The sequence below is a fragment of the Saccostrea cucullata genome, unplaced genomic scaffold, assembly GCF_032062105.1.
Source record: "Saccostrea cucullata isolate Sc308-1 unplaced genomic scaffold, CSIRO_AGI_Scuc_v1 ctg2787, whole genome shotgun sequence".
NCBI lineage: Eukaryota > Metazoa > Mollusca > Bivalvia > Ostreida > Ostreidae > Saccostrea > Saccostrea cuccullata.
Window position 1 is genome coordinate 97,788 of NW_026928735.1, and position 15,177 is coordinate 112,964.

Genomic DNA, 15,177 nt, shown 5'->3' on the forward strand with positions numbered 1-15,177 from the left:
GACCTTTATCAAGAATATCCTGACAGTCTGTGGCGAGAACTTAAAAAAAACCGATGGTTTTATTTTGTATTTATATTTTTTATACTAGTATTCTGAATATCACATTACAAGATGGAGGCACACAAACATAGTATGCAGAAAACTATCGATATATCAAGGAAGAAAATAGGCTGTTTTTCTAAGCTTAAACTAAAATTATTTTATTTGAATTGGTTGTGGACAAATTTGAACACCCAAAATTTGGAATGAAATTTTCACTCTTGATAGTGCACACTTTTAACAATTCAAATCTATTATTTTGTTGTATAGATTTTTCTCATCTATTTTAATTCAATTTAATTAATTTTAATTATTTCAATTAATTAATTTAATATTCTTATCAACATATAAAATGAATTTGGAAATATTTAAATGATTACAGTATGTTTTTTTTAAAATCTTGATCAAATGAGCATCCTTTTAGAAACTGAAACAAAAGCGATTGTTAAATCTTAAACAGTGTTCTTTAAAAGAATCTGTATAATATGAAATGTTTCGCTGAGCAGTACTAAAGCTAGATGCACTGCGAGCACTTGGTTCATTAAATGATATCACCACCTCCCATTTGATAATAATGGTAAAGTCATGTTTTGCTATGGAAGAGACGAAAAAATTGTCAGATCAGAAAGTAAAATAGGAATTTCACATTGACATTATGTAATAAAGAATCTGTAAAAGCAGCACAATATTTTGTTCAGTGGTTTAAGAGGAATTATAGATAAGAGATGGGTGCCCTTCAATATTATCAAAAGAATGGCAGTGTCATTGTTTTGCTAAAGGGAACCCGAAATATATGTCCGATCAAAAAGTAAAGTTGGATGTCAAACAGGTGCTCTTTTCAATTCCATATTACACAGAAGAATATAACGGTCAAGTCTCCAAGTGTGTTTAGATACATCTCAAAAGTCCATTGCTACGTTAGATTAACGCAGAGCTACATTGTATAAATGTCGAAAAATAATTAAATCGAGTTAAATGTCCAACTGATTTTGTAAGTTTGAAAATACTAGATTATAAACCTTTTTTTCGCACAATCTAAAAACTCGGTAAATGTCACCCCCCATAGATATTAGTGATCGGAGGTCTACTTTTTCGACATGTCAATCAAGCCTATGGTAGAAATAAAATATTGAGATAATTTTTAGAACGGTGATAAGGCATTTAAAACCGGGATAATCAGGGAGAATTGTAAAGGAAGAAAATTTCTTATATTTACATTTGCTAATGTTTGTCCTTACACAACATTGATTATAAAATTGAAATTCAATTCTCAATGACATGCAGTGGGTCACATGATCAGACTTTCTTGCGCATGAAAAGCAAACTGCACGAGCAATTTGGAAAGTTCCGACTGTGACGTCACATAGCGCCGTAGATACGTTACGTTACATTTCAAAATCAAAGTCTAAATAATGCCAATGTTTCTTTGTAACATGAATAAAAACGTAAAATATAAATATAGGAAATAAAATATCATTTTTAGAGTTTTCATTGGGGTATGAGATGAAGTCGGTACGTGATCAAATTTACTTATTCAATATGATAACTTACTCAATATGACAGAAGTCGGTACGGGATCAAATTTACTATAACGCCTTCGGGCGTTATAGAATTTGATCACGTGACCGACTTCATGTCATACCCCAGTGAAACACTAAAAATTATATCTAATTTCTTAAATGATGAATTCGCTGTCATACTTCCTGTACATGTATAGTACTGATTAAGATAAAATAGACAGAATGACACAATCAAAAGAATGGCTGATTTCTACATTATACGTGTACATAGGCAGGTAATTGTGACCCTTTTTTCTCCTCTCGCACGGATGAAAAATAATGTTACTTATCTTTATCGACATATTTTTATTTCTTTTAAATGAGTTAATTCTTATTATTCATCTTTTTTGAGTTTGTATAAATTAAGTTTATTTAAACAATAAAATGCTTCCTATATATTTCTATGTAAAACTTTGATTCCCCATCGTTTCCCCGCCCTACCCCGGGAGGTCATGGTTTGAATAATTTAGAATTTACAAAATCCCAGGATGTTTCCATATAAGTTTCAGCTTTTCTGGCCCAGTGGTTCTTGAGAAGATTTTCAAAGATTTTTCCTATATATTTCTATGTAAAACGTTGATTCCCCATTGTGGCACCGCCCTACCTTCGGGGGTCATGATTTGAACAATTTAGAATAAACACTACACTAGGATGCTTCCACATAAGTTTCAGCTTTTCTGGCCCAATGGTTCTTGAGAAAAAGATTTTAAAAGATTTTTTAAGAAATAAGGTATCATTTTTTGAGTTTTATTGAGATGTAAAACGGGTTGGTCACGTGATCAAATCCCATAAAGCCCTAGGGGCTTTATGGAAGATTTGATCACGTGACCAACCCGTTTTACATCTCAATAAAACTCAAAAAATGATACCTTATTACTTATAATTACATTTGTGACTTATTCATACTTTAGATTTGCCTGCGTGTGACTGTTAACCTGTGAAATGCGTTATTTTTTCAAAAACCAACGTGTAATCCAGAGAACGCGCGTCGACCCTTTATGACGTCACTGAGAAATTACGTCGAACGTTTATCCATACGCACATCTATGACCTCTTGACCTCGTACTTGTATTTATACAGTTATAAAAACGCTTGCTTTCAGTAGTTTTATATAAAGGAAAACATTTGCAAATGTAAATATACCTATATATTTCTATGTAAAATTCTGATTCCCCATTGTGGCACCACCCTATCCTCGGGGGTCATGATTTGAACAATTTGAAATATGCACTACCCCAGGATGCCTCCACATAAGTTTCAGCTTTTCTGGCCCAGTGGTTCTTGAGAAGAATATTTTCAAAGATTTTTCCTATATATTTCTATGTAAAACTCTGTTTCCCATTGTGGCGCCGCCCTACCCCGGGAGGTAATGGTTTGAATAATTTATAATTTACACAATCCCAGGATGTTTCCATATAAGTTTCAGCTTTTCTGGCCCAGTGGTTCTTGAAAAAAAAAATACAAAGATTTTTCCTATATATTCCTATGTAAAACTTTGATTCCTAATTATGGCCCCCACCCTATCCCCGGGGGTCAAGATTTGAACAATTTAGAATCTGAACAACCTCAGGATGCTTCCACATAAGTTTCAGCTTTTCTGGCCCAGTGGTCCTTGAGAAGAAGATTTTTTAATGACCCCATCCTATTTTTGTTTTTTCTTGATTATCTCCCTTTGTGAAGGGACTTGGCCCTTCATTCTAACAATTTACATTTCCCTTCACCCAAGGATGCTTCTTGCCAAGTTTGGTCATAATTGGCCCAGTGGTTCTTGAGAAGAAGTCGAAAATGTGAAAAGTTTACAGACGGACAACTAGACAGACGGAAGACGGACAAATGTGATGAGAAAAGCTCACTTGTGTCTTCGACTCAGGTGAGCTAAAAAACTGGAAAAGTAAGATACTTTGCATACAAAACTATAATTACAAAGAAGAACGGACTTTTTTGGTAATTTGCATATTTTGTTCTTAACGAAGATACGGATAGAGAGAAAAACAAAGAATATATGTGTATCCAACAAGTAAAGCTAAAGATTTCATAAATTAATTTAAAAAAATCAAGTTATTGTGAGTTTATTCTATTTCATTTAAACTGTTTGCTTGCGCTCATGTTTTTCCTTTATAAAAGTACATAGTAACTAAATAGATTTTGAAATATTAGTTTAAAATGATCCTACGATTATATTTATTTTAATTTTCATTATCATAATTTATTTTTTATTATGAATTTATTGCAAAGTTGAAAGGAACGAACGACAACTCTTGGTGGGAGAACGGGGGTGGGGGTGGGGGTGGGGGGGGGGTCACAGGCTGATAAAGGCACGTAGAACCGGGGATGAGGGTTGGTGCTGTCCCCAGCTTACTTCTAAACTTAACTTTTTATTATTCAAAATGTTTACTGAGTGGTCTCCCTTACTTTTGAGTAGGATATGGATATAACGAACAGTATTCAGTATTTTGCATGGAGAAAGATCTCTTAAGAGAAGCCTAATCTAAGATGTATTGTACTGCAAAACATGAACATAAAATATATTTAATAATTTCTTTTGTAACTATCTTAAAATCTTTATTACTATGAAACCTGTCTTATTCGACATGCACGGGAAGAACATTTACAAAGTATGTGTCTATATGAACAAGGTGTTTTATTAGTTTAAAGCTCATGGACATAAGTAGAAATGAGTAAGGATATTGAATGGTGGAATTTAAATCACAGTTAAGAGCATTGCTAATTTGTCGGATTAAACAGGTTCCACTGTAATAGGTTGAACAATTTTCATTCTAATTCTCCGTCCAGACATCTTCATTTATCAATGTTTGTAAATAAGAACAAAATTTTCTAATTTCAAACTCTTTATTACAACACATATAATGTACATCTTTTACTAAATACATTCAGTAGAAAAAAATTACAATTATTTATTCCTTTACCTAAAACATATTTGTTTACATGTTTGTTACTTGATGTTAAATATTAAAAAAAGAACTCAACAATAAAAATTAATTTAAAATCGTCTCTTGAGGGTTTTCATATTCCATCGATGATCTTTCGTCTGTTAAACAAAATTAAATTTATACTTCACAGATAAATGTATAATAACATGTTTTTTTTTTCAATTAAGAAAAACTTTATAACTGAAATTTTCACAGTAATACTAAAACAAAAAAAATGTTATAAAGATTTAATAAAGTTTACCTAGTGCCGTCTGACCATCATGGTAGTCCCCCTCACGGATGTTCCATACTTTAATGGGAATACCATGGCCAGGCCCAGAACCCCGGGTACCAGGGACCGTTGAGGAAGGCGTCATGACAGCAGTTAAACCACCAGCCTCCTCTGTAGTTAGCAGCACAGTTACGTCTACTATCTGTGTCGTTATCTCTGTCTGGGGTGGAGAAGGACATCCCAAACAGATCGTACATAGAATTACCTGTGTCTAACATACTGTCACCTGTAGAAGTACAGATGTTTTAAAATTATAAGAACTTGTATCCAATCCCTTTGTATAAATTATACAATACACTATGTTCATAACAGAAGTACAGAGAATATATCACAGAGATAATTGATTCATATAAGATATTATATCCAATCTAATCTTCAATGATTATACTGGGGTACATTTAATTAAGACAGGCGGCTCTGTGTGCTAAAAAGAGCGATAATATTTATTTAAAAATACAATACATAAAATGCATTCTATTATTCATTTAGCATCCTATTAATGCAACGATAACATTTGATTTGTTACACTTTAAGGACATTGGCAACGTTTCTGGCTTTCGTAGAGAATTTTACAAGATTTTGTTAAGAGGTTTAATGGTACCAAACATGTTCAATTCAGGTTCTTTTTACCCATCAAGCCAGCCTTCCTTTAACGATTTTGTCAAATCAATGTTTTTACAATTTTCAATGCATTTCCTGTGTAAAATGTTGTTAAAATGTTGTTAAATGGACCTACATTATTTTTAACCATACGTTTTTTCTAAAACCCATTTATTTCATAAGGTTTATACATAAAACACATTGTTGAAACCTTATTTCCGATGACATGCATATAATTTGGCTGAAAATGCGACTTTGAAACAAAACACAGAAATACCAGCATTGTTCTTTAATTTTGAGTTACTTCCCTTTACTGTAATAACATCTAATCAATATTCATAATGATCAAGAGAGTGGTTGTTTGCATATATTTACTTAATTGGAAACGAACTGTCAAAACAAACATTTTTGCAACGATTTATAGTAACTTTTTAATGGTGCATCATTCACATAACCTATGGAATCGTTCTCATTCGGTCCACCTAGCTATCAACACTTTCAGCATAATTATTTCACTCCTTTGCACTTCCCAGCAATCATTTACCTATTCTAAATGACCACCTGTTAACTGTCTGCCCCCTCAACACAATGTAAACAAACCCATCGCTGCTTTTCCTTTATTACTGCAAAGTTGAATATATCCGATAAAAAACACATACATGCTTTTGTTTACCTCTCAGTCTATTACATATGCTTTCTTTGTTTTCAGCGCCTAAGAATTCCATAAAGATCACTCTCAATGACTTTTTTTCATAAGTAAAAAAACCTGGGTATAAACCTTTTTTCTCCGGAAACCCTTCGTTGCCATTGACCTTAAAGATTGTTTTTAAAAATGACTTTTTCAAAAAGAATCTTGTAGATACTGTGCCTTAAAAATGAATAAAATTCAATATTCAACAAATAATTTGGAATTTAAAAAAGTAAGAATTGGTGTTCGAAAAATGTTTGGAAATATTTGATTTTCATTTCACTTCAAATAATTCACCATGATGCAACAGACACTCAATTTGTACATAAGAAACATGACGTTAACCTTTCATCGCAAGCACTTTATAGCGCGATCATTTTGTTCTATGTCTTATCATTTTAATAAGATTATAACTTTTCTTACTTTTCATAAAATTTGCATATATATCAAATGGAGAGTGTTATTAAATGAAAGATTAAATGTTTTTGATTGATTTTTGTTGTTAACTGATGGATGATGTCATTTCCTGTATCAAGATATTGAATCAATAAATTATTCGAATGATGCAAACACACATAATGTTGCAATCACATTAACAGAAGAATTATGTGAGTAAAGTTTCAAAAAAAAAGCTTTTGAGTAAATAATTGAAAATGAAAAGAAATATATCAAATATAAAATACATTTTAAATATCAGAAAACAAAATAGACAACAAAGTTAAAAACACTTTCTTTATTTCTTTATCACTAGCATGTTTATTGAAAAGAAAGTGTTATTGATCTTTAAATCATTTCGTATTGACATAAACTAATTCAGCTTTATAAAATTTCTTGTTTTTTAAGGAAATATATGAATTAAGTCAAAGTTTATATATCCCTTTTAAATATATCAAATACACATCTTAGTTATCTTAATATCTGAGTTTTTTTCAACAAGTGTTGAACTACAAACTTTTATTATAATGGAATTCACGTGAACAAAAGTCAACTGATCAAAATATATTATTGAGTAAATATTTGAAAAGTATTAAAAACAACATACACTTGAAATGTTAAAGAGGAATGCAACCTTTAATTCATTTTATATATATTTCAAATCATTTTTAATTAACATGCGAAATCATCTTTAGACGCACTGTCCCTGGAAATATATGTTTTTTTATATATCCCTTGTAACAATAACTAAACAATCTTCAAAAATTGGTAAATATATTTTAATTAGGAATTCAACAACACACAGTTAACATTAATGGTACATTTAAAAATTAGTTTAATCTTTTTGTAATGTTCATAAATGAAAAGTCAATATTAAAATAGTGTTTGTCCAAATTCGAAACGAGATCAAAAGACCAGTATTTACCTATCCAGATTTCTTCTTCCGGTGAACCAAAACCATTTTTATATTCTGTCCAGTTCCTGTCAAAGGTCACGGATCCATCTATCCGTTTTTGAATTGCCTTGAAAAATTTACATAACAGTTGAATTATTTTGAAAACAGATAAATCTGCATCAGAAATTTGAAAAGGGAAGAAATTTCATTTATCTTACCTATCCCCTTAGTAAGAAATTCATGTTCATATAAAATTAACATATATCCATCCCCTGAAGAACTTAAATATATATTTAATTAAATTTGCATATTTTATACTTAATTCCTCTGAAAAACAAATCATATCTCAATCAAATTATAGGTGTATACTATATATCTCTCTCTCTCTCTCTCTCTCTCTCTCTCTCTCTCTCTCTCTCTCTCTCTCTCTCTGAATATCAAATCAAATCTGAGTTAACTTACAGGTTGATACTGAAATCCCAGATTAATAGATCGAATCTCAAACAAATTACAGGTTGATATTAAATACTCATCTCCTAAGGAACATCAAACCTCAATCATTGTATACACCATTTATAAAGCTATATAAATAAACAACACACCGTCCATCCCCCTCCTATTGTAGTCATGTCACAAAACACCTTGACAGGAATAGAGCTGATCCCATAAGGGTAGATGTCATACACGCCGTTGTTATTGTGACCTTTATCAAGAATATCCTGACAGTCTGTAGCGAGAACTAAAAAAAAAAAAAAAAAAACAAACAAACAAACAAACAAAAAACGGAAAAACAAAACAAAAACAAACAAAAAAATAAATAATCGATGATTCTATTTTGTATTTATATTCTGTATATTCTGTACATCACATTACAAGATATAGCAAATGCAAATGCAGACGAATATTGAAATCTTAAGAATGAAAAAAAACCTGTTATTCTAAGCTTAAATTAAAATTATTTTATTTGAATTGGCTGTGGACATATATGAACAAAAAAAAAACTTGAATGAAATTTTTAATCTTGATTGTGCACCTTTTTTAAAATTCTAATTTGTTAATTTATTATCTTGTTGTATTGATTCTTCTTATCTATTTTAATTAAGATATTTCTGCAACAAATAGAATTGATTTTTATTGGAAATATTTAAACGATTACAGCATGTTTATTATTTAATATAAAATCTTCATCAATTGAGCATGCTTTTAGAAACGGAAACAAAGCGATTGTTAAATCTTAAACACGTTTCTTTAAAAAATCTGTATAATATTTAAAATGATTTTCTGAACAGTACTTAAACTAGATATACTGTGAGTCACTAATGAGTTTTATTTATAAATGATATCGCCACCTCCCACATGATTATAATGGTAAAGTCTATGTTTTGCTATGGGAGACTCGCAAAAATTGTCAGATCTGAAAGTAAAATAAAATACTATAAAAGTAGCATAACATTTAATTCAGTGGTATAAGTGGAGTTACAGATAAGAGATGGGTACCCTTCAATATTTTAGAAAGAATGGCCGTGTCATTGTTTTGCTATAGGGAACCCGAAAAATGTGTCCGATCAAAAAGTAAATTAGAAGGTGCACAAAAGCACTATGTAACGACGATTCTGTGAAAGTTTAATTTAGTTGCATTCAGTGATATGAAAAAAGTTGTGGATAAGAGATTGATTCCCCAAAGCAAATGGAACGAAGGAAAAACGGACTTTAACTTTACCATTAAGGTCTTTCCATACTCAGAGTTATATGGGTTTAATCCCAAATTTGTTTTGCATACTAAAAGTAGGATATCTAAGCAACACAAAAAACAAATAAAACTAGCACATTGCCACATTAAATAAGTATATCAATGAGATCAAGATATGTCTGTTTTTCAAATTTATTAAAATTCATGCTGAGGTACTTTTTACGTTGGTTGCTAATTATTTGGCTAGAAAGTAGCTCTTATAATACAATAGATAAACTGAAATAATATTTTTACACAATTTTTGTAACAATACAGTCACATATACATGTTTAAATGAAAAAGAAAGCATTTATGTTGTTCTGCTAAAGTTGAAAAAAAAATGAAAATTATCAGCAAGTTCAGGTAAAATAAGAAAAATATGGGTTTAAACCTAATAATTCTTTTTAAAGTAAGTAAATAAACATCTAACAAATTGATAAACATAAAAAAATGTATACCTTTCCATATTGATAAAGTCAGTGCAGGCTGCTGTTTAACCCCCCCCCCCCATTTTTTTTCTCAAACACAAAGAAAAAATACAAAATTACCTGCATGAAACTTTTCTTTTGATATCCATTATATGTACTAAAGAAGTGTGAAACATGAGGAGGCACATCTACAGAGTGACCCAAATGACCTTGACCTTTAACCTTTCAGCAAATAAGAATTTTTGAGAGAAAAAGTTGGAAGACCCAACCACTTGCTGGTATTTTTCATGTTTTTTACCCTCAATATCTGGACCTGGGATATCTCTTAAATTCAGATCAATAGTAAATACATACTACACATTTGTAAATGTTCTCATGGTGCATTCAAATAAGCCACAACTTTGTCAATAACATTTTTGGATTTTGATACTCTCAGGATCTTTGTTTCATCTGCACGTTCACAGAACACATTCCCGATTCCATTGTATGGGTCACGTTTGTGAATTCATCTCAGCTTTGATACTAGACAGACTAAGGGAACAATCAACAAGATTCTTCAATATGTTTGGCAGGGATGAAATAACTTTAGACTTCACTGAGGTGTCTAATGATGATTTGCATGCATAGTATGACAGAGCGAACACATCATTTGAAGATGACATATCAGATATTCTTTTTCTCGTAGAGTTGCTTAAGTGATTGTGTGCATCTTAAGATGTGATTTCACTAAAATCTCTTGCTTATAGTTCTCTACATCAATCCCTTTTTTCCGGATTTTTTTTTTGCAAGTTCCATTCTATCAAGAAATCCAGAAACATTTTCTTTGAAATGTTCCAATAAACCATATTTTGTCAGCTGATTCACCAGGACTGGGACATCAAAATTCTGCACATTGTGGCCAACCAAAATGGGCTTGAAAAATTCCTTTAAAAACACAAGGAAATATCTAAGACCATCCTCTGGAGGGACTGATGTAACTGTTTGTCCTTTACGTTTTAGTACTCCACCAATGCATGTCATCCGAGTGGCCACAGAAGCTTCAAGACAAATCTGAGTTGTTGGTCACATATAGACATTCATCTCTTCATTCCCTGATACTGCAGCAATCTGTAGAATATCTGGTGTTCTGGCTACAATTATAATTTAGACAATTAGAACTTACAATGCAAAAATGTAAATTTACATATACCAAAAAATAACAAACTATTTGCAAGCTGAAAAAAATAGTAAACTTACCTAGCCAAAAGTGAAAAAATATCATTGTGGACTATGATCTGGAGAAACTTTGTCTTGCTTCAAAACAATGTCCTGGAGATCAGCATGATCTTGAAAAGCAATCTTTGATTGGTAGGTTTCACCTGTTCAAAAAAGGCAAAAAAGTGAAAATGGAAAAAAACATGTATCATTTGATTAATGTCAACAATATCAGTAATATCATGCTTTTGAATGCATCGCCCAGCTAGGAGACATGGTGCACTTCCTGTTCAGCTTTAATAAAATTTTATTTAAAAATGTAAATTTGAAATATGTATTTGAGTTCATTATATAATGAGACTTATACACAGAGGGGCACATCCAATATTTCAAATTCTAGAAATGACAACAACAGATCAACAATTACACACAATCTGATCATCAAAGTTAAATATTTACATTCGCTGTGTTTTTCTAGTAAGCCAACTGTGAAATTGATTTGAAAACCATTTTCGTGTATACTCATGCGTAGAAATATACACGGAGAAACATGCGTTAATATGACGTCACAATGAGGCAGCAGCGATGTTGGAAAAAATGCAACGATATATAGGGCAGCAAGAAATTCAAATACTTAGCATATTTTAGTTGCTTCCAAACATGTAAAATGTAAATATAAGGCCAAAAAAAAAATAATAGTCTTGTTTCCTGCTACCAGCCCGAAAAAAATAGGGTAGGTAGGTAGGAAAATTATTTTATTTTTTAATTCAATTTTATTTTTTCCAACGGTATTTTCTGGATATGAACTACTACAAAACCAAAATGAACATGTCATAGCTATAGGTCAATATTATCTTTTAAAATGAAATTCCATGTCTTTTGATGCACAACAGTGGAATTTTATGAAAGTCTATATTTTAAACATATATTTCATGTAACACAACTTGAGTATTTTTTTTTTCACTTTTGAAACATGATTCCTAAAATTTTTTATTTTTTCCCCAAAAGCTTAAAAAAAACTTTAGGGTCAGGTGCAAAAAAATAGGGTAGGTCGGGTAGCAGGAAACAAGACTATTTTTTATTTTGGCCTAAGGAATGTTTTTCAGTTTAGTGTGAATTATTGGTTTGTGAATCACACAGACTTGCATGTAGGCATATTTTTCATGAATGAAATATGCCTACGTGACAAGTCTGTGTGATTCACACACCAATAACTCACACAAAAATAAAAAACATTCCTTAAATTAACAACTTTTTTGTGTTATGTTTGGGATTTTTAATTCCGCAAGCATATTTTTATGTGGGTTTCCCCCAAACCCCCATTAATTATTCCTAAAATTAAAAAAAAAAAAAACTTTCAGATCTTAAAGGCAAACATGCCTGTAAACATGGTAAATGAAGAAATTGCCATTCACATATTACATTATTTTTCCACTATACATGAAGTTAGGGATATATTATGTTCACATACCTGCAGCTTACTTTGTTTTGACATCCCAGGCTTGGCCACCATTTACTATCTGTATCTGTATCTGTATATATACGTCGAAGTGACCAATACTGGCTTTTCTACGACAATTTACTTTAGCATGTTTAGTGCCAGTTGGTATATCATTTATAAAACCACACTCAGGATATTGGCATTTAACAAGTAAAATTTGGGCTAAACCGGTTTTTTTTCACCCACACAGTTTAAGAGATGTAATGGCTGACTGCAAAGATAACATGCTTTAAGTCCATCAGCCAGGGTCTCCAATTCTACCGCTCTTCTTCCAATACTCCATTCTCTGTCGTCTAAATTATCCGTGGTCACATCTTCTTGTCTAGCAACATGATGTATACGTGTTCATCGCAACTTTCTAACCTTTAAACATTATAATCGTGGTCAACTATATGTACGGCCGTAATAGGAACAAAATCCGATGGAAAACGAGATTTTCTGCCTTTATCCAAGGCGATTACTTAATGTTTATGGCCCTTTTTACAAACCTCCACTTTTTATTTCGCTCCATATTGAAACCGGAAATGAAGAACGATCTCTAATAAAAGAGTCAATACGGTCGGAAAATATTATTACAATTTTGTGACGTAATGCGGGTATGGAAATTCCTTAATACAGCCTAACAACCAATCGAATGGTTGCCAGTTTTTGTCTTTCGTCACTTCAGCCTTACAACCAATCAAATGGTCGTTTGTGTTTGTCTGTCGTCACTACAGCTTAACAACCAATGCAAACTTACTTATTTTGTTTCTTCAAAGTTAATAATTTCATTAAATGACATGATAAGGAAAAATAAAAAAAAAAAAAAATAGTCTAGATTGAGGAAACGCAAACAAAATCACCATTTATGTTTTGTTTAGTTAAAATCATTCAACAGAAATTTAAAAAAAAAAATATGGGAATCAATTCGCAGAAAATTGCATGTGCTTTAGGATATATCTCGGCATTTGCTCTTAATTGTGCTTTAATTAATGATTTTTATATCGTTATATTTAAAATATTTTTATCCAATGCAAACGCAAATCTATACATGTATATAGAGCAAATTATATGCACCCCCCCAAAAAACAAATATCATTCTCAATTAGATTAATAAAAATGCAGATTTGAATTGATAAGGGTAATGCTTTTATCTGAGACATGAACAATAACAACAATACAGGATAGTTTTCTTTTATACTTATGAGGAAATGGATTTAAGCAGAAACCAACAAAAGCCGAGGTTCTCTCTGTTGTACTTTCAGATATTTATTAAGGTCATTATTCAACTTAGATTCTTAATTTTGCATCCGTTATTTCGTCAAGAAGCACACTGCGAATGTGACCAATTATCAGGTATGCCCCTCCATGGCACCTGATACCACTTCTATTGATTTGAAGGTCATTCTTTTGTCTGTTTTTGTTTTGTATTGTTAGAAAGGAATTTTGAGTATGAATACTGTTCGTTATCTTCATATATTTCAGTTCCCAAACAATATATAAAAGGTAATACCTACAATCACGTATCCAATATGTACATAAAGTTATACATACAATCACGTATCCAATATGTACATAAAGTTACACCTACAATCACGTATCCAATATGTACATAAAGTAATACCTACAATCATGAAAGAAGTATCTCCAGCCCTCCTCATCTGATGTTGACGACCTGTGGAGTTTCCTGTGGAGCCGGCACTTCTTCAGTCCTTCATTATACCCAAACACGCCACAATCTCCCCGACATTTCTCAGCACAGTCTTTAAACGATATAACATACTCTCCTAGAAGTTCTTGTTCTGACTTTTTGTTGTCAAAGTCCATGCTTCTGGTGTATCTCCGGGAAAACATTGAACCCAGAGGCACTGTAAAGTAGGCAGCAATAAAAATTACAGCCAAGAGATTGCTCATGTTGTTCGCTGTGTATTGAACCAGTTGTACGGTTTCTGCGAAGAAATTGCAAGCTAATCTTCCAGCTAGCGGGTATAAATATCAAAGCTTCAGTGCTTTGCGTACCAGTGATTGGCTGTTTGTAACGTATTTTACTATCTCTGATAGATCGATTCGAGAACAAGAATTGCTGAATATTTAATTGGTCTAAATATGATAATGATACATTTAATATTGTTTTTAAAAATATCCGTTGATTTTCATCAAGATGTCCATCCATTCGTCTTCGTGTGCGTCTGTTTCTTAAGATTCGGTGCACCTATCTCTCATTCGCAACATATTGTAAAAAAAAAAAATGAAATCAAATTTAATGAAAATTATAATACCATTACTTGTCCTTAAACAAAAAATCAGCAAGCGTTACCGGGGGTTTTGAAAAGATATCAAATTTTGAAAGTTTTTGCACTATTCAAAGGAAAATGTACAAAAATTACAAAACATGAATTTCAGATTTTTTCATTAAAATTGTTCTAGAATGGATTATACAAATCCATATATAGACCTTATAAGTATTGCATACAGGTCCTTCATTTAGTGGAACTCTTCAACTCTAGGGAAGAACCCAGTAAAGTTCAAACTACCTTGCATATGACTTTAAGTGGGATACAAAACGAAATTATGATCTTTCATAAACCTCTGCATATTAAAGTTGTACTGATTTTATGGATTTTTATTTGATCAATTTGATTTGTTGCTAATCGTGACATTGTAAGACAACGTCAAAATTCGGTAAAATTATGTTTTCCTAAAATTTTGATAATACTAAAACACTGACTGAAACGCAAAATTATAATATTGATACTGGCTGACAAAAATAATGTAAGCAATCGAATTTCCATTGGCGTGAGAAATTTAAGGAAAAAAAGAACCTCCATGAAGGTTGATTAAAAGGGCCACCGTCTTTTGGAAGGTCATTATATCCTCGTTCATAAATTAAGCGTTAATGGACGTGGAC

General features: G+C 31.7%; 1 protein-coding gene and 1 long non-coding RNA gene across 3 annotated transcripts in view; both read right to left on the reverse strand.

Moving 5' to 3' along the window:
- LOC134278586 (ficolin-2-like) overlaps positions 1–14,203 on the reverse strand; it is a 59,123-nt gene extending 44,920 nt beyond the window's left edge. For both annotated transcript variants that reach the window (XM_062760888.1, XM_062760890.1), the window contains exon 1: positions 13,898–14,203. In XM_062760888.1, coding sequence (XP_062616872.1) covers positions 13,898–14,183 — 286 coding nt within the window. In that variant the 5' untranslated portion in view covers positions 14,184–14,203. The remainder of the gene's footprint in view (positions 1–13,897) is intronic.
- On the reverse strand, positions 9,164–12,308 carry LOC134278584 (uncharacterized). Its single transcript, XR_009994474.1, has 3 exons — positions 12,261–12,308; positions 10,832–10,953; positions 9,164–10,725 (listed from the first exon to the last, which is right to left on the reverse strand). It is a non-coding gene; the product is annotated as an uncharacterized LOC134278584 (long non-coding RNA).
- Positions 14,204–15,177: the final 974 nt, after the last annotated feature.